At 34.9% G+C, this 24,764-nt stretch overlaps 2 protein-coding genes, 1 long non-coding RNA gene and 1 pseudogene across 3 annotated transcripts; 3 read left to right on the forward strand and 1 right to left on the reverse strand.

Annotated features, from left to right (window-relative positions):
• The first annotated feature begins 2,911 nt into the window (after positions 1–2,911).
• On the forward strand, positions 2,912–4,041 carry LOC116134765 (NDR1/HIN1-like protein 6). The gene has a single exon (XM_031420418.1). It carries the CDS (start codon positions 3,151–3,153, stop codon positions 3,904–3,906), a length of 756 nt encoding a protein of 251 aa, XP_031276278.1. The 5' UTR covers positions 2,912–3,150; the 3' UTR covers positions 3,907–4,041.
• An 8,322-nt stretch (positions 4,042–12,363) lies between these two features.
• On the forward strand, positions 12,364–13,289 carry LOC116134657. The gene is made up of 3 exons (XR_004128783.1): positions 12,364–12,402; positions 12,506–12,728; positions 13,021–13,289. It is a non-coding gene; the product is annotated as an uncharacterized LOC116134657 (long non-coding RNA).
• Positions 13,290–13,371: 82 nt separating this feature from the next.
• LOC116134735 lies at positions 13,372–15,957 on the forward strand (annotated as a pseudogene).
• Positions 15,958–16,654: 697 nt separating this feature from the next.
• LOC116134743 (bidirectional sugar transporter SWEET2a-like) lies at positions 16,655–18,812 on the reverse strand. The gene is made up of 6 exons (XM_031420405.1): positions 18,665–18,812; positions 17,988–18,024; positions 17,694–17,910; positions 17,437–17,595; positions 17,229–17,348; positions 16,655–17,064 (listed from the first exon to the last, which is right to left on the reverse strand). The coding sequence occupies exons 1-6, from the start codon at positions 18,723–18,725 to the stop codon at positions 16,951–16,953; spliced, it is 708 nt and encodes a 235-aa protein (XP_031276265.1). The 5' UTR covers positions 18,726–18,812; the 3' UTR covers positions 16,655–16,950.
• Positions 18,813–24,764: the final 5,952 nt, after the last annotated feature.

The raw sequence follows: 24,764 nt of genomic DNA on the forward strand, positions 1-24,764 counted from the left end.
AAAACTCATATCTTAAATTTATTAAAAAAAAATAAAAAAAGGTGGTTAATAGTTCATTTTTGTTTAATATTGTTTGATTTTTATTTTTTATTTTTAGAAGAATAATTTTATTTTGCAACTTCAGTAATATCAAATCAAATGAAACCAAAATTATAATAAAATTTGTTGTTGATTTTTCAACCAACCAACATCCACCCTTAAAATTATAGAACTAATTATCTTTAAGTAGAATTAAAGTCAAAATTAGTTGAAACTTCTTTTTAACACATGAGATTTCATAATCTACCTTGGAAGTTGGGAGGTTTTGGTCATTTGATTAAAAAAACTCAACCCATCTAATAAATTCAATATTTAATAATAAATTATTATGATTAGCTTATTAATTATTGAATTATAAGTCAAAAGTTTAATTATGTTGTTGAAAATCAGTCGTTATTTTCTACTTCCGAAAACTAATTTAGAAACTCATACATGGGTAACCTATAATTTATAAACACATAGTTTCAAGTTCGATTTCTCATCTGAGCATCTTTGATTTAGGTGGTGGGTTGCTTTTATCATTGATTCTGCGGAGATTAAGTAAGAAATGATTTGGGATTAGCGCAAAACCCTAATTAAGAAATTAATTAGGTGAAGAATCAATTTGCTGTTTTCTTTTATTTTCTTGCTGTCAATGATTGACAAAATGTCAAATGGATAAGAGTTGGGGTGTTTCTTGATTTCTCTATTAAGGCTATTTTATATGGTGATACGCCAACTATTTACAAGACGAATAATGACCGTTAGATTGAGGCCATCTTGCTCTGACTGAGGTGATCAAAGTGGGAAACTGTGGGCCTTCACTTAATAATTGAACATCACTAACACGTGTTTGATGGCGAGAGGGTCCAAAGTGGGTGATATGGAGACATCTAAGCTAGTTGTCAAATAGTACTTTCACTCTCACTTAACGCGCGTTTGGCTCACTTCCCTTTTGTTTTTTTAACAAAAAAGGTTTATAAATTATAACTTTATATAATGTGAAATTTTGTTGGAAAAACACTATGCTTACTCACCACTTGTACTAATTGCCATACAACCTTTGTTAAAATTTTACATGGTACCCGTACTATGCGTATAGTACCAGTACTATGCGTTATATTTACAAAGGATAGTAAGATGGTTAGTAAGATGGTGAGTAAGTATAGTATGGTTCATTTTGTTGTGGGATATCATTCTTTTATAGTAAGAGAATTATTGTCTTTATTATTTTCTATTTATATACAAACTGATAAAATTAATTTTAGAAATTATTAAATGAAATTTCAAATAAAACATACTATTCTAAAATTAACTATTTGAATAAAGTATTTCAAAAATATTTTTTAAGGAATAAAACTATATTTCATGTTCTTGATTGTTTACTATATGTATTTCTAAATTCACAGAACTTCGGTTAAACTTTAGAAAGTCATCACATATGTATAAATATGTATATCAGTATAGATAGACGTATAGTTTCAGGTTCGATTCCCTATCAAAACATCCACGATTTAAGTGGGGAGTCGTGGCAATGGATTGTTGCACTAGTTTCTCCCGAAGATTAGTTGAGATACGCATATGTTAATGCAAACTAGCATACAACCCACCGGCCACCACCACAACCCTCAGACCACCACGATTAATCCTTAAGGGAGACTAATACAGCAATCCGTCGCCACGGCCTCCCACTTAAATTGGGGATGCTCAAATAGAAAGTCAAACGTAAGACCATGTATCTATCCATATATCCCCAAATTATTTTAACCATCTAGGCTACCCACAAATTGGTTAATTTAGACAAAACCCTAAGTCGAAAGAACCATCTCTGAACAAATGTAATAATTCCACTAGACAAAATAAGGTAATCTTCTCATTTGGATGTATGCACAATTGGGTCAAAACTTAGATTTGCACAATTGGGTCAAAACTTAATTTATAATAGTAATAATTAGGGAAAATGACATTTTCCCACCCAAGGTTTGACAAAATGACATTTTTTCACCTTTCGTTAGGTTATGTTATGTTTTCTGTTAATATTTTATTGAAAAGATGAAAACACTCTTAAATATATGACTTTATAAATTTTTATTATTTTTTATTTAGCTAAAAAGTCAAATATTAAAAAGTAAAAAAATAAAAAATAGTTAACCCCCACTTAAAAAATTAGGAGTAATACTATGTAATTGTTTAAAGTTAAATGACTTTAATATTTATTTATTTATAATGTCATCAATATCTCATCACTATTATTCAATAATCTACTAAATTTATAATGTTTTTCATTTTTACTAATTAACATAGAAAATCAAAATATTCCTAATTAATTAAATAATAGAACACGCTAACATAACCTAACGAAAAGTGGGAAAGTGTCATTTTGAAACTTGTCGGGTGGGAAAGTGTCATTTCGCCAAGCCTTGGGTGGGAAAATGTCATTCTCTCTAATTATTATTATAATGTAGACAAAGTTTCTGATATAAAATTTTACCCACAGTTTTAAATATCTGTGATTGGTATTTAAAAATATATAATAATTCTTATTGAAAATTAAAAGATGGTGGTAATAGAAGAGGATATACTAAACGCGTAGACAACAAATTATTGGGTTTATTAGTTAGTTATAATGTTGTTGTCTTCGATTCTCACTCACAAAGACGAAGAAGATAACGCTCTCAGTTTTCTTTTAAACTTAATTCCATTTCCANGTCGTTCTCCCTAATTATTATTATAATGTAGACAAAGTTTCTGATATAAAATTTTACCCACAGTTTTAAATATCTGTGATTGGTAATTAAAAAATATATAATAAATCTTATTGAAAATTAAAAGACGGTGGTAATAGAAGAGGATATACTAAACGCGTAGACAACAAATTATTGGGTTTATTAGTTAGTTATAATGTTGTTGTCTTCGATTCTCACTCACAAAGAGGAAGAAGATAACGCTCTCAGTTTTCTTTTAAACTTAATTCCATTTCCATAACAGATCTTCTCTTTCCAAAACTGAAGTTCTTATTCTTCAATTCTCTTCTTGTTTTAGCCCCTTCAACTCTTCATTTTAAACCAAATACAGAGACTGTCTTCAATCTCTCAATTCTCTGTGTTTCACAAGCTTTCTTTTGAACCAAAAATGGCGGACAGAGTCTATCCATCCGCAAAACAAAACATAAACGGCGCAAACCCTGCTTTCCCTGCTACAAAATCTCAACTATACGGCGCCAACCGTCCCACCTACCGCCCGACGCCTCGCCGCCACCGTTACCGCCGTTCCTGCTGTTGTTCCTGCTGTCTTTGGATCACTCTCACCATCATCTTCCTTGTCTTCCTTGTCGCCATCGCTGGCGCTATCATTTACGTCCTCTACCGCCCTCACCGCCCCTCCTTCTCCGTCTCCTCCCTCAAAATCACAACCCTAAACCTCACTTCGTCGTCCACCCTCGTCACCAACATCAATTTAAACGTCACGGCGAAGAACCCGAACAAAGAACTCGTTTATTACTACGATCCCATCAGTATCTCGCTCCTCACGAACGACGACGAGATCGCCATTGGCAGCGGTTCGTTTCCCGCCTTCGTGCATGGGACGAAGAACACGACGCTGCTGAAAACGAGCATAAAAGGGAACAGTCAAGCGCTTGACGACGCCTCCGCCAGTAAGATAAAGAGTGAAATGAAGAGCAAGAGTGGCCTGCCGTTGAAGATAAAGTTGGAGACGAAGATGAAAGTCAAGATGGGAGCAATCAAGTCTCCCAAAGTCCGGATTAGGGTTTCGTGTGACGGCATCAGAGCGACGGTTCCGACGGGGAAGACGGCGACCACGGCATCGACGTCCAACGCCAAGTGTAAGGTTGACTGGAGAATCAAGATCTGGAAATGGACGTTCTGAGAAAAACTATTAAAATATAATTATAAATTTCCCAAGGTGTTATGTCAGTAAATTTTTTTTTTTTTTTTTTTTTAGGGGGATTAATTTGATAATTCTTTATCAATTTTTTTCTTTTTTGTGGGTGATTTTTTTTTTGGTAAATGAAAGAAATTAAGTTTGGTGATTGTTGGAAACAATGAATACAAAATTATGGACATTATATTTAGGGCTATTTTAGTGATTTTATGACTGCTTTTAATCCTTTTTTTTTTATATCAACAGGTAATTGAGTACAGGGTCTCTTATCTCACTAGATCCGATATGTGATTTGTCTTTTCTTCTACACTAAATTGTTTATTTAATGTTTGTAAGAAGGCTTCTTTTATCATCTCAGGCTGTGGTAAAAGTATGGACTATTGGAAACATGCATCTTCTGGTGCATTTTCCTTTCTTAGTAAAGCACAGCTTTTATTTTTTCAAACATAGGGCAGGAGATGGGTCAGTTATAGGAACAAGATAGACTCAGGTTGTTGATATTGAAGTAGCTATAGACTTTAGAGAAGTTTACTTGATTTAGAGAGTCCAATTATTTGTCACCAAAATTTTAATTTGCTAAATTATTTTTGCTTAAGTGGCTCACTCCTTAAATATTAATCTCTTGGTAGTCTTATGTTTTGAATTATCATCCTTTTAAACCTAGGATTGAAATGAGCGATGGGATGATAGCAGAACAATAGTTTAGAATGTAAGTTTCCACTTCCAAAAGCTCTCTTTGTTGTGGAGGGATTTTATTGGAACAAAGCGCAGAATATTTAAAAAATTTATTCAATAAAAACCCAATCCCAAGATCAGGATTCATATTTGCAATCACAATATTAACATGCTAGGTTAGAATGTGTTTAATACCTTCGTTGGTGGCTCCTTCTCTGGATTAAAACTCTGATTTCGTTATTGATTCAAAGTAGAATTGAACACTGCAGTATCCACACAAAAGCAAGATGGGATCACAATCGAATACTGCTAGATCAATTCAATTGCTTAAGGAAGGCCACAAAAATTTGAGAGAACAAAATCTCTCTCTCACTAAAAGGGGTTGGCGTGGCGGATTAATGGTTTTTGGGAGGAGGCTATTTTAGTTTTTCTAAACTCTTTTTCCTTTATGTAGTGTAACCCTAATTACACTTCCACTAGGAATTGGAGTATCCCAATTCCTATTTTGGATTAGGATACACTCCCACTAGGATTGGAATATCTCAATTCCTATTTTAGAATAGGATATTCCCTAATTAAATATATAATTCTAATTCAATAAATATTACTATTTATTTAATTAATACACACACATATATATATATATTTAATTAATGGGTTTTAATATATTTAATTAATTAAATATATTTATTTCATATTAATATTAATGTTTTATTTAATATTAATATAGGTACAATTTTGCTAAATTAACTTCAATATAAATATTGAATAATGGTAATGACCTTTTAGCGAATTTAATCTCACAGCAAAATTATCCAAATACCCTTTTGGTCCAAAGAGGAAATTAGCCTTCGCTTCATTTTTCTCTTCTTAAACTACTTTTAATGTGTGTGACATGAAGGCTCTTTATTTTGTTGGCAATGTCTTAATAACTAATTAAGCATCAACTAATTAGTGTTCCGTACACCAATCAAGATTAGCCTCTAGTAAGGCATCATGATTATTTAGCAAATAAAGATTCAACGAAGTTGCTACCTTTTCTATAGTATGGTTACCGTTAGACCTGGCAAAACGGGTGGGTGGGCCGGATTAAACGGTTACAGGCCCTTATACGGGTCGATATATACGGGTCTAAAATATTGGACCCGTGCCCTACCCTATACGGGTACAGGTGGACCCGTTTTTTCTCTCTCCAGATTTTAGTTTTTACAGTTTCACCTCTAACAGTTTTCAATTATGATAATTACACCCCCAAAATTCCTGCAGTTTTATTTTTTTACATTTACACCCCCTAAATCAACTATTCTAAATTCAATTCAATTAAGAATATAAACAAATAGGAACCAAAGTAAACAAATAACACATAAACAAACAATAACACATTCCCATTGCATTGTGCAGATAAACCATTTATGTTAATGCCATCAAGAAATATTCTTGCAAGGCTCCAATATTCCCATCTCTGGCTTGGTAGCAAAGTGATTACTCACAGGTGCATTGATTTGATTACATGCGAATTCGCCATTAATTAACACCTATTGAGCTGAGAGCGAGCAGCAACATCTATCTCAAACCAGCAAGTCAGCGTATAAGCATCCGCTCTTAAAGTCCGAAAGAAAGAATGCAAACCATGTACAGGATTTTGTTCATGTGCAAGAAAGAGTATTTGAACAAATTATGATCACAAATGGTATCAGTAAACGGAGAACCACAAAAAGAAAAGTTAAGGTCTAATAGTTGTTTTTGCTTTAAAGCAATGTGAAAGGCAAAAGCAACTTTTATTTTCCAATGGATGCATTCCATCCTATGAAAGGCAGAGCATGATCAAACAGAATCAAACAAGCATATAAATACTTGTTTTTCTTGTTGGAGCATCCCAAATTATGCAGAAGTAACTTGAAAATCTAGGGCTTGGGTGACTGGCGCCTTAGATGATGCCAAAGTTAGCAGGTTCACGCAGGAACCTCTCCATTTGTCGTGCCCTAGTCTTAATGGACATGTCAAACATCATTTGCCCAAACTCTACCACGAGTCCACCAAGAGTGCTTGGATCAATCTGGCATATATAAGAGAAATTTAAATACACTTCCCCTGTTAACTGAATTCTGAAATGAAATACAAGCAACAATGTTAATCTCACAAACAAAAATTAAAATACAAAATGCAGTAACCTACATTAACCATTCAAACAAAAAAGAAAACAAAAAGATCAATATTCTTTCCTTCTTTTGACAACCAATGAGCTACAAACACCAAGCTTCCTTTAAACCCTTTTCATTTTACTATAAGCTAAAGAATCTCTGCTTTGAAAATTTGCAACTTCTTCACACCATTACCAGCAGCAAACTTATTATAAAGTCTCTGAACCTTAAAATCTGTGACAACTTTTTCTTTCTAAAAATCACTTGAATCTTCTTCCAACTCTTCCTTTTCCACATATTAAACCACCAATAACTATACGGTTCTGCTTTGATGTTCAACTATAATTAACAAAGCCAAAGAGCCCAATAAATTGACCAAAGTTAAATCATTTTCTAATCCAAACTAACCGCACTTCCCACCAAAATTAATATTAAGAACAAGAAGAATAAGCTTCATCAATCAAACAACAAATAAGAAAATGCCGTGTTATGTAAAGATTTTCTGATTAATAAAATAAATAATAATTTATTTCAACTTTACTGATATCTGAATCTAATATGTTAGCAGTGGTTTTACAGTCTAGAATTGAGAAATTTTAGGGTTAAAAAGATTCAAATCTAAAAGCCAGCAAACAAACAAGTAAATATAAAAAGATTCAAATCTAAAAGCCAGCAAACAAACAAGTAAATATAATACCAGCCGACGAGGATGAGTGATGGCGACCGGCGACTGTGGTACTGGGAATGGGAATGACGGACTGGATGAGTGACGAGTGACGAACTGACGATTAATCGAAGAGGGAGTTGAACTTGAGGTACGAAGAGTATGGCAAAGATGATGACTGATGAGAGATTGAGAGGCTGAGAGATTGAGACGAGAGGCGTGATAAAATTAGGGGTTTTGCGTTTTGGGGATTCATTTCAGTTTTCAGATTTGCAAATACGGGTGCCCGCGGGTGCACCCATCTAACTCGTGAGTTATTGGACCGGGTACGGGTCTCAAAAAAATGGGTTTGATATATTGAACCCATACCCTATATTTTTTACCCGGGTACGGGCCGACCCGCAGGTCTGAACTCGTTTTGCCAGGTCTAGTTACCGTGCAATTCAATTCGTTCATCATCTCTTATCTCATCAATGTTTGAAGTATAGAAATAGTGTCAACTTCAAACAATATACCTTGATATGCATATATTTGGTTGTCGAATCTACGACTATGTGAAATTGAATTCAAGCATGAACTCGATTCCACTATGGCTACAGATTTGCGGTCGTAGTTACTAACCAAATATCTCACCGAAATAATATCTCCTGTAACCAGGAGTGATGAATCATTTGTTGATCCATCATAGCCATAAAACTGGTTTGTTAATTCACACTTTTTTCTTCCTTGGATGGGCATACCATGAGTTTTAAATAAGAAAAGTTGTTGATTGTGTTTTTGTCTCCCCTAGTTGTTTGGGTTTGAGGGATAAGCATAGAATAAGTATATGTGATTTTGTTACTTAATCTGTTAGAAATGGTAAGAGTTCTAAAATTTAGTTCTTGACAAGTAATTTCCCTAGTTTCTATGATGAATGGTGTTTAAGGTTCTTAATTGATGCCTCTCCCCTCTGCATATTGTACCACTATTTCCATTATCATGATTGTGATTTTGTTATCACCATGATACATGTTTTGACTATGGAAACTTTTTTCCAAAAAAGAATGAGTGATTTACCAAAAAATAATCGATATTTTCTTTTGACCAAAACCTAAATGCAATTGACAGTAATGTATCTGATAATTTCTTTTTTCCCTCCAAATTCCACAGGGCTGCTATATATAATTTAAATGACTCCTTAAGAGCATGTTGCAATCTCTTGGTAACTACCAATATATTGCTGATGATTTGTGGTTTGTTTTTGGCTTTACTTAAAAGATTTAACTACACATGGATCAGTCCACAGAATTGGTTGTAAAGTCATGTCATATTGGAAACAGATAAATTCATATTCTGCCCCAAAGAAGATTCCAGATTATTGGTTGAATTGTACATCCTCATTTAGTTTGTTTAGATTTTTAGGTGACCCACTGAAAGCATTAGATTTGATATCTTATTAACCCTGGTGTTGTGTGTCATCCTTGGGAGATGAATAACTTCTATAATTTTCTATATTGGAATGACGGTGTCTCTAATATTTTGTGTGTGATAGGTTTTTTATCTTGCCAACACCTTGAGAGTGATGGAAAAGTAAAAAAATGACCAAATATTTCTATGTGATGAATTGCTGAAGGAAAAAAAAAAAAGTACTGCACTTGAAATGCCTAATGTTTTGTTTGTTGAGAAGAGAAGAATGGGAACTTGGAATACACCATAAAAGTCTAATATTCTTCTTCATCATACTAATGTATTACATTCTGATAAGTTTTTAATGAATTTTTATCTTAAGTGATATATCAACCCTATGTGGCATTATGATGTACTTACCTTATCAACACATCGTACACATTCGGGATGCTACTTGTGATGTCTAGTATTTCTCTCTTCAATAGGACAATTTTTTGAATTGATTTGTTTTATCTATAGTTTAAGAAGAATAATGCTAGTCTTACTCACTTTTCCTATTCACTTCTCTTATTCATTTTTATTAAAATGATTTTAGCAAAAGTGAGTAGGGTTAGCATTACTCATTTAAGAATTCATAAATTATTGCCGTTAAGAGTATAAAATATCACTCTGACGTAAATGGGTGCTTTTGGCTTCTCTTTAGCGATGTGTTCAAGACTTGAGAGCTCTCTTAGCTGAAGTCATAACTACAAAAGCAGCTGCCCAAGAAACAGAAGACGGAAAAACAGTATTTAATTCATGGTCAACAGCTAAACGTCTTCTGAAGCCTGATCCTGGGTATAACAAGATGCCAAGAAAGGAAAGGGAGGCTTTGTGGCGCCGATATGCTGCACAAGCAAAAGTCAACACTAAAGCAAGATGAAGATATGTATAAAGATGCAAAATCTAGAAGCTCTGGGAGGTCAACATCAGGTTCAAGGAGAAACCATGAGCGGAGATAGCTTTCCTTTTGCACGGCAAGCTTGACTCTTTGTAGAGTTTTTTGAATGCTTATTGTTTGGCGCCAACTTCTAATTTACATAGTCAGTGTTGTATTATATAAGCTCAATTAAATAGTTTTTTCTATAATGAATTTATTGGATGGCAACATTGATATTATCATGTAATGTACTGAACAACAATGTCACGAGTCTTGTCTTAGCCAAAGGCTCCTCAACATCACATTCAGTTTCTGCTCCTTTTAAGAGTAATTGGAAATAGGAATGGGTATAAATGACTAAATCTGTGTATATGCGTGTTCTCTGTCTCTCTCTCTCTTTTATATCCTTTTTTAATGCTTCCTGTGTAAATATATTTATCATCCATCCAATTTAGATAAGTTAAAAAAAAAAAAAAAAACGCAGAATAGGCATCTAGGTACACCTTTTTGACTCAGTAGGTTTAAAAATCTTTATGGATGCTACAATGATAGAGCAGAGCTGATGTTCTGCCTTATATGAGTTAGATATGGAACAGTATATAGCAAATAGTGGATGACTAGTATCTTTATGTCCTTGGATGACTCAATCTTTCAGATCATATTCTCTAAGGTGTCCTTAATTGGGAATGCGAAGATCATTACCTAAACTTAATAGCATCTAGATACACCTTTCTGAATCATTGTTTCAGAAGGGTCACTTACTTGATGCTATAGTAAAAAGCCAAGCTGATAACTTTTGTCTTTGTCAATAGCAATTCAAAGAAATTGGTATGTTATGAATAGGTTGCCACTATCTCTGCAAATGGTGGTGAACGTGAGATTGGAGAATTGATAGCAAGAGTAATAGAAAAAGTTGGAAAGGAAGGAGTGATTACTGTTGCTGTAAGAACTTTTATTCCTTTAACTGTATTACTGCCATTTAACTTTTACAAATAGGTCAAGCTTATGCATTAATATGCAAATTTTATAGGATGGAAATACTTTGGATAACGAGTTGGAAGTGGTGGAAGGAATGAAGCTCGGACGAGGCTATATATCTCCATATTTTATTACTAAACAAAAGACACAGAAATGTGCAAGTTTCAGATCTTTGTCACTCTAAACGATGATTTTTTACTTTCATCAATGGATTTCTCGTTGTATTGTGGTAAAATGAGGTTTCCATTATAAGTATGTGCTGAGAATTTCTTGTTAAATTGTTCCTTTTCTTTTCAAGTTTATAAGATTGCTACTTCCACCCTTGGTTTCATGTGAGGTTTTACTAGTTATGACTAGTACATGAAGAATTCCATTTAACACCATGAAATTTTCCTTTACATGAAAGTAAAAGCTGAAATATTAAATGTTGTTATTCAAATGTTACAGGAACTTGAAAATCCTTACATTCTCATTCATGACAAGAAGATATCAGACATGAACTCACTTGTGAGAATATTGGAGCTGGCTCTAAATGTAATTAACTTTTTTTCGTATCTTTTTTCATGATGAATGGTAGGTAAATTATCAAGATATTCATGGAAGAATTCTCATTCCTTTCTTCTTTTGCTGCTTGATAAAAAACAGAAAAACAGAGAACTCCTTGTTGTAGTTGAGGATGTGGAAAGTGATGCACTAGCTATGCTCATTCTCAACAAGCATCATACTGGTGTTAAGGTGATTAATTGGCTCTCCTTTGAAGTTACTTATATAGGCATACAACATTAGATGGTGGAAAATGTTATTGATTGAAGAGAGATGTAAGCAGGTACGTTGGCGGTTGCTTATGTTCCCTTCGTTGATTTTTTCCTCAAAAGCTTTTTCTTCAGTCAAATAAATAGAACCTTTTATTCTTCACTCAATTAGCAAATATAATATTTTACAGCTGGTGGTTGCTATGCCATTATTGTTGCTGCTAATAAAGCGTTATTCTAAATACTGGGCATATTATTTTGTCATTATGTTTTCCTCTTGTTAATTACTAATTGTGCAAGCATAACAGTAAGGGGTTAAATTTGTTGTATACTTTGCTCTTTCAATTGTAATACATTGACCAATGCACTTTTTCTCAATTACTTAATATACACGGGTGACTATTGTTTTATCTGCTGTAATATTTCTCATAAAAGGTTGAGGGTCCTCTTACTCTTTACCCAGGAATTTGCAGCCTATTCAAGTAACAATTCTGCTTATTATCAAAATATACAATAAATTATTATATAATATAATTCACACTAATATTACACTCTTCAATTTCCTTGTCACATTTGTGATAAACAGTCTAGGATTCCAGATTGGTTTCTTTTAAGTTTCAATATTCCATAAAAAAGTATTAAAATATATATATTCTTTTGAAACCATAGGAATTAGGTTATTGTAATTCTATAAAAAAAACAAACAATAAGAGAAAAAGAATTAGGATATTGGGCCGTTATGAATTTGGCCTTTTCTATAATTGAATAGAGCATATATGAACTAGAGATTTACACCCAATATCTCATAATAGGAGAAGAATTAGGATCCTCTCTCTCTCCAGAACTAAAGAGCCGTTAGAACGAAAGAAATACAGACATGACAAGTAATATTGGCATGATGGATTTGGCTTACTTCGTTGGTAGATTGGAGTTTCTCTCTTGGATCAACTCTCCAAAGTCGAAGAGGTTTTTCTTCTTTGTTTTATCTTCAATTTATAACCCTAATTTCTTTTCTATTGTCTTCTGTTATTGAGAAAAGTTTGTTTGGATCTTTGAATTGAAATTGCAGGCATGTTTCGGTGCGGTTCATTGCCAACTGATGGATGTGGTTCATCCGGGGATGGTCCCATGCACAAAGTCAACTTTGATGCCTAGAACGAGTACGTGATTAATTTAAACTACAAGGTCCTTCAAGATCACCAAGGTTTAGTTTAATTCTCGTTCTTGGGCCTTTCATGGGAGAGAGATACTTCTGCTTTTTGTGGGCTTCAGTTACAAAGCATTTAATGGAGGTTCCTTTTTCCTTGATCAATGGGATTGGGGTGCTGTTGTTCCTTAAATTTTATGAAATACAAATTTGTGTTGTGGACTACTGGTACACCTTTTTGTGATTTACTCTTTCTTTAATAACATTTTCATGTTAATTATAGTCCTGGAAGAAAGTAAAAGGTGAATTTTGTCTTTCAAATCTACCCCCCATATACTTATATTTTCTTGCCTGAGTCAGGTGTATCAGGTTATATGTTTTCTGCTAAATGTGGGTTTTACTAACTTGTTTTCCCTGTCTCTTTGATAAATATTTAGCAAAATCTGGCAAAAAGAGAGGGAGGAACCATAGATAGAAGCCAGGATATTGCTCGTTTAGCAGAGTTCTGCAAGCTGTATAGAGCACAGAACAATGTAGATCAGATATGTCAAGAAGAAATGGAGATGAGAGAGTTGGGAGCTTTCCCTGGAAATCTTGGCGAGTAAGTATCTTTAGTAGGGGATAGAAGATATCGATCCTTTGAATTTTACATTTATTCATTTTGTTCTTTTGGATAAGTAGAACTGCATAAATGCCAACAAAGAAAAAAGAGGAACAAGTTGGGGAGCATTTGATTTTCCTTTATACATTGCTATCCTTATGTTTCTTGTACTGTATTGTNACCCATATGCTTTAATTCATTATTTCAACTACAATTAGGAAACAGAAACAGAAACTTTTTGGTTCATGGATTAAATTTTTTTCCCTTCACCTCCGTGAAATGGGACAAGGAGTTGAACATTATAAATACATCAAAATACACTTCTCTTCTCTTCAATTCAATTCAACTTGCTGTTCAAGTTTGTTTACTATGTCTAAACGTCAGAAGGTTGCCAATAGGCTTGTTGTGGAGGACGCCATTGAAGATGACAACTCTGTGATAGCATTGCACCCACATACCATGGAGGAACTTAACGTGTTTAGTTATGACACTGTGTTGCTCAAGGGCAAGAGAAAGAGGGACACTGTTTGCTGCGCAGTTGCTGATGACACTTGTGATGAATCGAAAATAAGATTAAATAAGGTTGCAAGAACAAACTTGAGGGTGAGGCTTGGTGACAGGGTTTCTGTTCATGTTTGTGACGATGTAATGGACGCAAAGAGAGTTCATGTTCTCCCTCTTGATGACACTGTTGATGGCATTACTGGGGACTTTTTTAATGCTTATTTGGAGCCTTATTTTGCCGACTCGTATCGTCTTGTGCGAAAAGGTGATCTTTTTCCTGTAAAAGGAGGAATGTGCAGTGTGGATTTTAAGGTTGTTGAAACTGACCCTGGTGAGCGCTGTGTGGTTACCCCTGAGACTGAGATTTTTTGCGAAGGGGAGCCAGTGAAGAGAGAGGATGAGGAGAGGCTTAATGGTGTTGGTTATGAAGATGTTGGAGGTGTGAGGAAACAGTTGGGGAAGATTAGAGAGTTGGTGGAGTTGCCGCTGAAACATCCACAGCTTTTTAAGGCTATTGGCGTTAAGCCACCTAAAGGGATTTTGCTTTATGGACCTCCTGGCACTGGAAAGACATTGCTTGCAAAAGCTATTGCTAATGAAACAGGATGTTTCTTTTTGTGTATTAATGGACCTGAGATTATGTCTGGTAGGGCTGGTGAGAGTGAGAGTAATCTCAGGAAAGCATTTGCTGAAGCTGAAGAGCATGCTCCTTCAATCATATTTATTGATGAGATCGACTCCATTGCTCCTAAGCGTGAAAAGACAGAAGGTGAAGTGGAGAGAAGGGTTGTTTCTCAGCTACTGACACTCATGGATGGGATGAAATCTTCTGCTTATGTCATGGTTATTGGAGCTACAAATAGGCCTAAGAGCATTGAGCCCGCATTGAGGAGGTTTGGGAGATTTGATAAGGAAATAGATATCAATGCACCGGATGAAGTTGGTCGCCTAGAGGTTCTTCAAATTCAGACAAAGAACATGAAGCTTTCAGAACATGTAAATTTAGAAAAAGTGGCCAGGGAAACTCATGGATTTGTTGGGGCAGATCTTGCAGCTCTCTGCACTGAAGCTGCACTTCAGTGCATTAGAGAAAAGATGGATATATTTGATGTAGAAGATGAGACCATTGATGTTCAGATACTCAATTCCATGAATGTCACAGATCAGCACTTTAACACTGCTCTTGGAACCAGCAACCCTTCTGCTTTTCGCGAAACTGTTGTAGAAGTGCCTAAAGTCAGCTGGGAAGACATTGGTGGCCTTGATAAAGTTAAGAGGGAGCTTCAAGAGACAGTTCAATATCCAGTGGAGCATCCTCAAATGTTTGAGAAGTTTGGCATGTCACCTTCAAGAGGAGTTCTCCTTTATGGCCCTCCTGGTTGTGGGAAAACCTTGCTGGCTAAGGCAATTGCAAATGAATGTAAGGCAAATTTCATTAGTATCAAGGGTCCAGAGCTCCTCACCATGTGGTTTGGAGAAAGTGAAGCCAACATCAGGGATGTTTTTGACAAGGCTCGTCGCTCTGCTCCTTGTGTTCTCTTCTTTGATGAATTGGACTCTATTGCCATTCAAAGAGGAAACAGTGTAGGTGATGCTGGTGGTGCCGCTGACAGAATTTTGAATCAACTTTTGACTGAGATGGATGGCTTGTCAGCAAAGAAAACCATCTTTGTGATTGGGGCTACCAATAGGCCAGACGTTATTGATCCTGCACTTCTAAGGCCGGGTCGCCTAGATCAATTAATATACATACCTTTGCCAGATGAGAGTTCCCGACTACAAATTTTCAAGGCATGTCTAAGAAAGTCTCCTGTCTCAGAAGATGTTGACCTTGCAGCTCTTGCCAAGCTTACTGTAGGCTTTAGTGGTGCTGATATCACAGAAATCTGCCAAAGAGCATGTAAATATGCAATTAAAGAAGAGATTGAGAAGAATATTGAAAGGGAAAAAAGGAAGAATCCTGAAGCTATGAAAGAGGAATATCCCCTGGAGGAAGTGTCTGAAATTAAGCTTGTGCACTTCAAAGAGTCTATGAAGTATGCCCGTAGGAGTGTGAGTGATTCTGATCTCCGCAAGTACCAGGCTTTTGCTCAAACCTTGAGCCCATTCTCATCATCTGCTGGAGGCCAGTAGGATTGTAATCTTTAAGATTAGTTGCATATTGCTCTTAGTTAGGTAATTCTAGCATTTATTGCGTGTAAATTTGTAGAAATTCTATTATGATATTGTAATTTCCAAAGAAGTGAAAATTAAAAAGGCATGTCTTCGTATGTTACACTGAATTTTATTTATTTATTTATTTTTTGTCTCAAAAATACAGTTCAACCCAATGCTTTGAATTTCGCAACCGCAAAATAGATCTTATACTATCCTTTTTTTTTTTTTTAATTTCTAGTCTTCTAATTGGTGGTTATTGCTTGAATCCCACAAATTTTTTGAAACTATTGAGCGTAAGGTGATTTTTCAGTGGTTTGGCCATATTAAAAGCTGGTGGCTCTAAAAGTTTCTATTGGTCTTAGACAGTTCCTAGCATCCAGATTGCCTCAAATGGACAGAAATTCTGCAGCAGCTTGTGCTCTATGTGCAAGTTTTTGTTACCTTTATTAAGAAATTTGGTATTAATGTTAGGATTCAAAGTCAAACAATAGCTTCACATGCTTTTCTCTAATGGCTGGATCCATGGATTACTAATAATTAACAAACCTAAAATATCTTATCAAAACAACCAACCCAGATGGCCAAATCACTAAAACCATTAAATCCAACCTGGAAGTTGCTTGAGATGCATCTTCAATAATACAACTTTGAGAGCACGATAACACAGATATGTTGACTGGAACATAGATATTTCATGTTTTTTTCTCCAATCAGTGATTTGCACAAAGAATGGAATAAGAAAGGCCTCTAGCAATGCAATGGATCAAGCTCAAATCAAAATACACTGAACTTCCCCTTTATCATCTACCAATCCCAGCATTACTTCTATACTTCTCTGTTTTCAGTATGGCAATGAGCTACAGAGAGATTACCAGTCACTCAAACGACTGATTTGGGTAAGTCCAAAAATGCTTCGTACTGATACTTCACTTAGTGGTTCAAATCATTCGGAAAACCTATGGACTTGGAGACCAATCATGTCATTCAGATGACATGAATTCCTATTACTTTATTCATTATGCAGATTTTGATGGCACACTTATCCGCTACACACAAAATAGATTGACTACCATGCAAGAAGCTCTGTGTTGCTTAGTAGATTCATTTATGCATATGAATCCAGCAAGGGCTCTCTTGAGTTTTCACCAGATTTGGAGCTATAATGGGCATACAACATTAACTGAACAATCCCCAATAGTGTTCCAATTCCATTCGGGACCTGGATCCAAAAATATCAATGAAAAGAAAAAATCAGTTTAGTAGAGACAGAACCTTGGGAGTATTTGGACATCAACGCATTGGAAAACAAATTGATAAAATGAGGATGTAATCATAATAAAAAATATAATATATAATCACCATAATCATAAACATAGTACTTACAAAAATGAAAGGATCATCCTTGAACATTCCATACACAAGGAATGATAGACTCATCAAGAAGGTTGAAAGAGAAAGATAGAATGGCATATATTCAACACTTCTCGATTTAACGACCAATTTCTGCATAAAGTATACATGAAAACGTATGAGTGGAAAGGAATTGTGCAATCCAACATTAAAAAAGCTTTAACATTTTCAGATGACCTACAATGACAAATAGGGGCGAAGCAAACATAGAAATCAGAGAAGCAACACTCAAGTATCCAACAAATGCCCGCCGGTCATCAGAGTCAAAAAGTTTTATGCTCACAAAGACTATGATACTGAATAGTGCAAAAACTGCTATTAACAATCCAGACATCTTCAGCTGCAAGCAACACCCAAAGACCGTAAAACCCATGTTGAATCAAGCAATGCAGAATTGAATATCACCTTAAAAAGACCAATCAAATGCAAGGATAATACCTTTTTGGCTTTTTCAGCATATGCGATGAAGATGCTCACATAAACTAGCTGAAAAACCGCTCCAATTGAATTCACGGTGGCAACCAATATAACACCAGGTGATACAAGGGGCATGCCATACCAGAGGCAGATCAAGCAGTTCAAGAGAGCATAAATGTAAGGCAATCCTGAGAATTGTTCCGTTGATTGGTTTCTTAAAATTCTCCTGAATGTAGGTCTGATCAAACAAACATACGAGTTTCAATTTTCATTCATTTCTCAATCTTTAGATGGAAAGATCATTAAACTACTTACATGGGTGACACAAACAAGACAAAAGCAAAAAGGTTCCCTGCAATCAACAAATTGGTATCAGAATTCGTTCACTTCAGCTTTATCTTGTCCATAAAACTGAATCTTATTGTTTTGTCTGACATTAAGCATCAATTGGTTTCAGCAGAAACCAGCATCACCATCGAGTAAAAACTGCAGTGCAGAAGAGTTTCATCTTTACCAAATAGGGATTCCTCTGAAGTTTATATTTTTGCTGTTCTTTGTCACATAAAAATATGAAATATCAAGCAAACTAAAAGTAAGAATGCTTGTGCATCTGAGACAACAAACAAATTTTTCTTCTTAATGTCAAGCAAGCTTAAAAACAAAAGTAATAATAATGGAAAAAAAAAAAAAAAAAGCAAGAAATATTGAACTCCCTTTTCCTGCACTTTCTCGGCAACTAAATAGAACAAAAAACTGAAAAATTCCTCTTCAATTCAGGCATTTTGCAGACCAAAGAACCCAGAAAAATAAAGAAAATATCAAATTTGTCACCATTTTCTTTCTCTCTGATCTTTAAGCAAACTAAAGGGCAACTTGATATAGGAAAGAAAAATAAACAAATTCTACAAAATCGGAACTTAAAAACAAAGCATCAAATTGATCAAAAGAAGTTAATCCAGTGGAGGTTTTGAAAAGGTTAAATGGAAGTTTACCGGCAACCCCAGCTGCATCACTGCAAACTGAATAAACAGCAGTGAACCCAGTTGAAAACATCTATCAATCTCTTCAATTCTCTCTCTAACTTCTCTCTATATGTCTTGTTTGTACCTGTGTACATAAATTCCTTTAATGAACCTTTACTTATATAGTTATATACATACACTGTAGTCTTGATATACAATACAACTTTAAATAGCATTCTCTAAAAATCTTATTATCTAATAATAATAATCAAGAAATTTAAACCACTGCGTCTGTTTGAGCTTTAACATATCTAATGGTTTGGATTTTGTCTTTGCATACATTATATCTGTTTTAGATTAATGAAAAGGCTGAACGACAAGTTCCCACCCAAGGTTTGGCCTAATGACAAGCTCCCACCCGAAAAGTTTCAGAATGACAATATCCCACCCATCCATCCAATTTCTCTGTTATTTTTAATTGCAGAAGGATAGAATAGTAATTTGAAAAAAAATTAATGGATAATCATGTCATTTTATGACTTGTATATAAACTTAAAAAACAAAATCCCAAATTTTTCTCCTTCTCTTTCCTTCTTTCTTCTCCCTCTCTTTTCTTCTCTTTCCTCTCTCAATCGCACCAGGCCGCTTTCCCTATTTTTTTCTCTCTTCCCCTTCTCTTTTGTTTTCTTCCTTCTTTTTCTCTTTTCCCTTTCCTTTTCTTCTCTTCTTATCTTTCCTCTCTCTCTGGCGATGGCTGTTGCTGGCCAAATCTAGCCAACACCTGAGGCCCTTGCTTTGGCCAAAGGCGCGGAGCAAGAGCCACATGCCGACTTGATCTGTCCGATTGAGAAGCTTCATTTGCCAGCCAAACTATGTTAAAGCGGAGTTGACCGAGAGAAGACTTGATTGTTTGATTGCCTTTTTGATACGATTTTTCTTGATTGATGATTGTTGAGTGTTGCGGTGATTGTGTTGAGAAGGAATTGAAGTTTGGTGATGTGTTTGGGTCGGGTTTTGCTCACGCGAAGAGGAGTATTAATGCTAGTCAATGAGGGTGTTATGAGTATTGTTGTTTGGGGGATTATTGTGAAGCACTTTGTGATTTGGCTTGCTTGTAGAATAGGCGCTGCACATTTGTTTTTGTGTTGCTTTATTTGCAAAGTTATTATGTACAAGTTTTTTCTTGTCTAGGCAATAGTGTATTTGAAGGTGTAGCTGGTCTTTTGTAATTTGAAGAGGTAGTGGGATAGCTGGACGAGTGTGTTGGTAGTAGCTTTAGTTTACGGCATTTGGCATCTTAATAGTGGCAGGGGAGCCTTTTCTTGTAATGGTGGTTATGGCTGGCCTTTTGATTTTTTTCATGTGTTGTGCCTTGCGGATTTTGAGCTGCTTTTTTTTACAGCAAAGCTAACACATGTTTGTTACGTTTGATGCAATCAGGTTTTGGAATTATACTTGACTTTATTTTGGGTTGTTCTTTGCCTCCTCTCGATGGGTTATGGTTGTTCCTGTCCAGCCAAGGCAGCAGCTGGTTTGCTCCATGGTTGTTGCATCCTTGCAGCATGTACAAACTACAATGAGGTGTTGTTGGTTTGAAGAATGTACAGGTTGATTCAGCCATTGGAAACTGGTTTTTTGAGATTGTTTATGAGGGCCTTTTTGCTGTTTGTATAGACTTGTTGGTTTGGACTTACATTATACTTAGCATTTTACAAGTCTTGTGGTTTTTGTTGATCTAGGCAATCTGCTGATTTAGGTAGTCTTTTGTTGGGTGCCCTGCCTTGAGTTCCTTGTGTGTAGCTTGTTCCTTGGTCATGTCCAAGGATGTTGGTGCTTAAGGTTCTCTCCCTTTTTCTATAGTTCTTTATTATTTTTATAATGAACTTTTACCCAAAAAAGAGACGCGTCAGAATCGCATCAGGCCAACAACAGGTGGTGGTTACGGAGGTTATAGAAGAGGAGGGGGCAGTGGTCGACAACAGTTTATCAAAATTTATAAAAGAAAATGAAAAACTAAAATAAATTAAATTTACCATTCTATCCTTCAGAAGTTTAAATTAACGAAAAAATTGGATGGATGGGTGGGAAACTATCGTTTTGAAACTTTTAGGGTGGAAATTGTCATTAGGCCAAACATTGGGTGGGAACTTCTCGTTCGCCCTAATAAAAATTGACTTATATTAATTAATATTATGTGATGGAAATGAACCAATCAAACACGATTGCAATTTGCGTGGAGAAGAAAACTTTAAGTAGGGAATAGGAGGACCCCATTTCATAGTTATCTTGAAAAATAAAAATAATAAAATCACATGTTGGTTTTGTTGTTTTTAATGTTATGATAACTACAGAATCTTAAAGTTGGCAATCAATATCTTGACCAACTGGACATTTTTGTCTCTGAGTTAAATAACTTTATATATTTCCAGTAAATAATCCAGAATTTTTGTTATAATGGATCTACCCAAAATGTGATTGATTAAGTTTTTTTTTTTTTTTTTTTATTAGTTTTTGTTTATGCTAATTAATCATCTCTTAATAATGTTATCAGAGAGGCAACAACAAATAAAGACAAATTTAATGGGGACAGATGACAGGGACCAGATGGTTATATATCCAAGCATTTTTCATGCCCATCTTCGGGTGCGTCTGTGTGTGGTTTTTTTTTTTTTTTTCGTCTTGTTTCTGTTTGGGTAAATAAAGTTTAAAGCACCAATCAAAACAAGCCAATACAGTTGGAAATTAATGGAAATTTATGTATTTTAGCCAAATTACTCAAGACCACAATTGGATCTGGTCATCATTGTCGATTGCCAGTCAAATCTGGTCAGCTATGCATTGATCTAATCATTTATGACCGACTAGATTTACGGGGATTTGACCAAAAACGGTCATAATGGATCTAGTTGTTTCTTTCTGACCAGATCCACGAGGATCTACTTGTAATTGGCCATGAAACAGTCAAATCTGACCCCTCGTGCGCCATTTTGACAACTGTTGGCAATGGTGGTCAGATCCGAATGTAGTCTTAGGTAATTTGGTTGAAGTACAAGGATAATAATGTCTTAAAAATCTTGTGTTTTAAGAATAAAATAGTTCATGAATATTCATATAAATTGTTTTTAAAATAAAGGCATTACTATCAAAAAGTTTCATTAATTATAGATAAAATTGTAACAAAATTAAGATTACTAAATAATCTTAGAATATCTAAAGAAATTGTGATATTCGAATTACCACTTATATAACCTACAATAATTATTATTGGTAACGAAAGATTATCAGAATCTTTTATTACTTAACAATCAAGCATAGTAATATTAGTAATATAAAATGACATTACTGAAATAACGAGAGATTACCCTTAACCAAATACACCCTAAGTATAATGTTATTATTATTTTTAACTTGAAGATATAAACTAGTTAAAAAAAAAAGGGAAAACTTATGAGTCAATGGATCTTTTATAAGGGCACGAGGTCTATGATAATTATAGGGGCTAAAATTATTTCTTGGGCCCCCATTAAATTAATGACTCTCTACATTGTTAAATATACTTTTATTATATTAAAAAAAATCTTTAAAAGCTATTTAATACCAAAAATAGCTCTACTTAATTAGATTTAATTTGTGTTTTTATTTGCACCCATTTCCCCCAATTTTAAACTTAATTGGGGTCTTTGATTATAGCATTTTCCCAAATTTCAAACTTAATTAGGCTTTTTGTTTGCACCATTTTTTCTCAATTTCTTAATTAGGTTTTTTTTTTTATTATTATTATTTATGCCGTTTTTTTTCCCAATCTCAAATTTGAATTTTTTTTCTTCAAATTCATATTTATTCCATTGTGTGATTTATTTTCTCCCTAGCTTTAATAATATTTTTTCATAAACAAATAATTATTTGAAATAAAAAAATGTTTTAATGATTTAGAAAATTTAGATTTAGGGTTTATATAAGAATTAAAAATTAAAAATAAAAATAAAAATATAAAATAGAGAATGAATATATTTCTTTCATAAAAGTTTTGATTAGGGCTTTACAATTGAGACTCGGCCCAAATACTTGAAAAACCCAAAAACCCGAATCTACAGGCCTTTCAAATCAACCCGAATCTGTCAGCCCAATCAGAAGGTCTTCCACCACCACCACCATCGACCAAATTGAAACTTTCCCGCCGTTTAATTTGGTAACCTAATCCTCTTTCATTTGCTCAATGACCCCACTTCCAATTTCTCTATAAACTCGTTGTTTCTCGAAAATATCCATATTACTTTCAATTTTCTTAAAGGAGGTGTTTGATTCAGGAATGTTAGATTACTGGAAATGTTGGATTACTAAAAAGATATATTACCTTGGAAGATTACTGGGAATCTTTAAGAAAATATGTTTGGTTAGTTGGTGGGTATGTTATATTAATATGTTTGGTTATGGGAATAAATTGGTGGGTATGTTATTTAAATTACTAAATTGACCCTCTTTTAAATATTAATATAATATTATTTTTATTATTAATTTTTGAATAATTTTTTTAACTCCCAATATTTCAGATTTAGCTAAAACATCCCCGCTTATAAAAAACTTTAATTTATGACAAAATCACCCCCACCTCCTGCCGCCACCGCGAACCCCTGTCGGAAAATCGCCGGAGCCCCTAAAAAAGAAGAAAATTCTGTGGGAGGCTCCGGAAGGCTTTGTTATTGCTGTTTCCGGCCATATTGATGGCTGAAAACGGCCATATCAGGCCAGATCTGGCCGTTAACGGCCACGGATCTGGCCATTAAGGCCAGATCTATTCCAGCCAGAATAGATCTGGCCGTTAACGACCATGTCAGTGGCTGTTAACGGCCAGATCTGGCCCAGACCTGGCCGATAATGGCCACATTGTTTTAAAACCCGGACCGGAGGGCAAGCCGTTTTGCTGTCTGGGTCACGGTTCAATCGGTCCAACCGGTTGGACCGGTCGATTGGACCGGTGACGTCAGCAATATTTTATTTTTAAAAAATTACATATTAACCCCTTAAATCTTAATATATTACAAAAATTCCCCTAAAAAAGTTCAAAGTGGTCCCTAAAATTTTTATTTATTCCAAAAATACCCCAATAAAATTACTAATTAATCCCTAAACTTTTGATATATCTTCAAAATACCCCTATAAAATTACAAAGTAACCCTCATAATTTTAAAATATTTTAAAAACCCCCTTGAGACCTAAACCGGATCGGAGAAGCTACCGGTTCACGGTCCAACCGGTCCGACCGGCCGGTCCGGTCCGGTTTTTAAAACAGAGAATGGCCAGGGATCTAGCTGTTAACGGCCAGATCTGGCCTAATATGGCCGTTTTTGGCCATCAATATGGCCGAAACAGCCATAACGAAGCTCCCCGGAGCCTCCCACGGAATTTTCTTCTTCATTAGGGACTCCGGCGATTTTCCGGCGGTGGTCCATGGTGGTTGGCCTACTGTCGACGGTGGTGGCTGGGTGGCAGTGGTGGTGGTAGCTGGGTGGCTGTGGTGGTCCGTAAATAATTTTAAATATAAGGGTATTATTATCCAAAATTTTAATTAAACAAGGGTAAAATTGAAATAGGATATTAATGTAAATTTGTTTTAAAGTAGGGGTATTATTGTCTAAAATTTTTATTAATAAAGGATAAAATTGTAACAAAAAAAGATAACCCTGGTAATCTCAGAATACCTAAGAAAATGGAGGTAATCAGATTACCTTTGATATTACCAATAGTAACCACTATTGGTATTTGAAGATTACCGGTATCTGATATTACTTGACAACCAAACATGGTAATCAAGTAATATAAGATGACATTACCCCAGTAATCCCACTTAACCCCCAACCAAACATCCCCAAAGGGTTTTGTTTTAATAACATCGTGTGTGTGTGTGTTTTTTTTTTCGTCTTGTTTATGTTTGGGCAAATAAAGGTAAAAACACCAATAAAAACAAGTCAATACAGTTGGAAAATCATGGACTATTTTATCTTTATACACAAAATTTTTAAAACATTATGACCATTGTACTTTAACAAATTACTCAAGACCACAGTCGGATCTGGCCATCATTGTCAGTCGCCAGTTGAATCTGGGTGGCTATGCGTTGATTGGGTCATTT

Source organism: Pistacia vera, unplaced genomic scaffold (assembly GCF_008641045.1).
Source record: "Pistacia vera cultivar Batoury unplaced genomic scaffold, PisVer_v2 Contig1083, whole genome shotgun sequence".
Lineage (NCBI taxonomy): Eukaryota > Viridiplantae > Streptophyta > Magnoliopsida > Sapindales > Anacardiaceae > Pistacia > Pistacia vera.

Excerpts from the sequence above, each read along its gene's own strand:
- LOC116134765 (XM_031420418.1), top strand. The coding sequence starts at position 3,151 with ATGGCGGACAGAGTCTATCCATCCGCAAAACAAAACATAAACGGCGCA.
- LOC116134743 (XM_031420405.1), bottom strand. The coding sequence starts at position 18,725 with ATGTTTTCAACTGGGTTCACTGCTGTTTATTCAGTTTGCAGTGATGCA. Across the intron at positions 17,911-17,987 it reads GTCTTGTTTGTGTCACCCAT|ACCTACATTCAGGAGAATTT; the intron begins GTAAGTAGTTTA and ends TTGTTTGATCAG. Across the intron at positions 17,349-17,436 it reads CTTCGCCCCTATTTGTCATT|AAATTGGTCGTTAAATCGAG; the intron begins GTAGGTCATCTG and ends TACTTTATGCAG.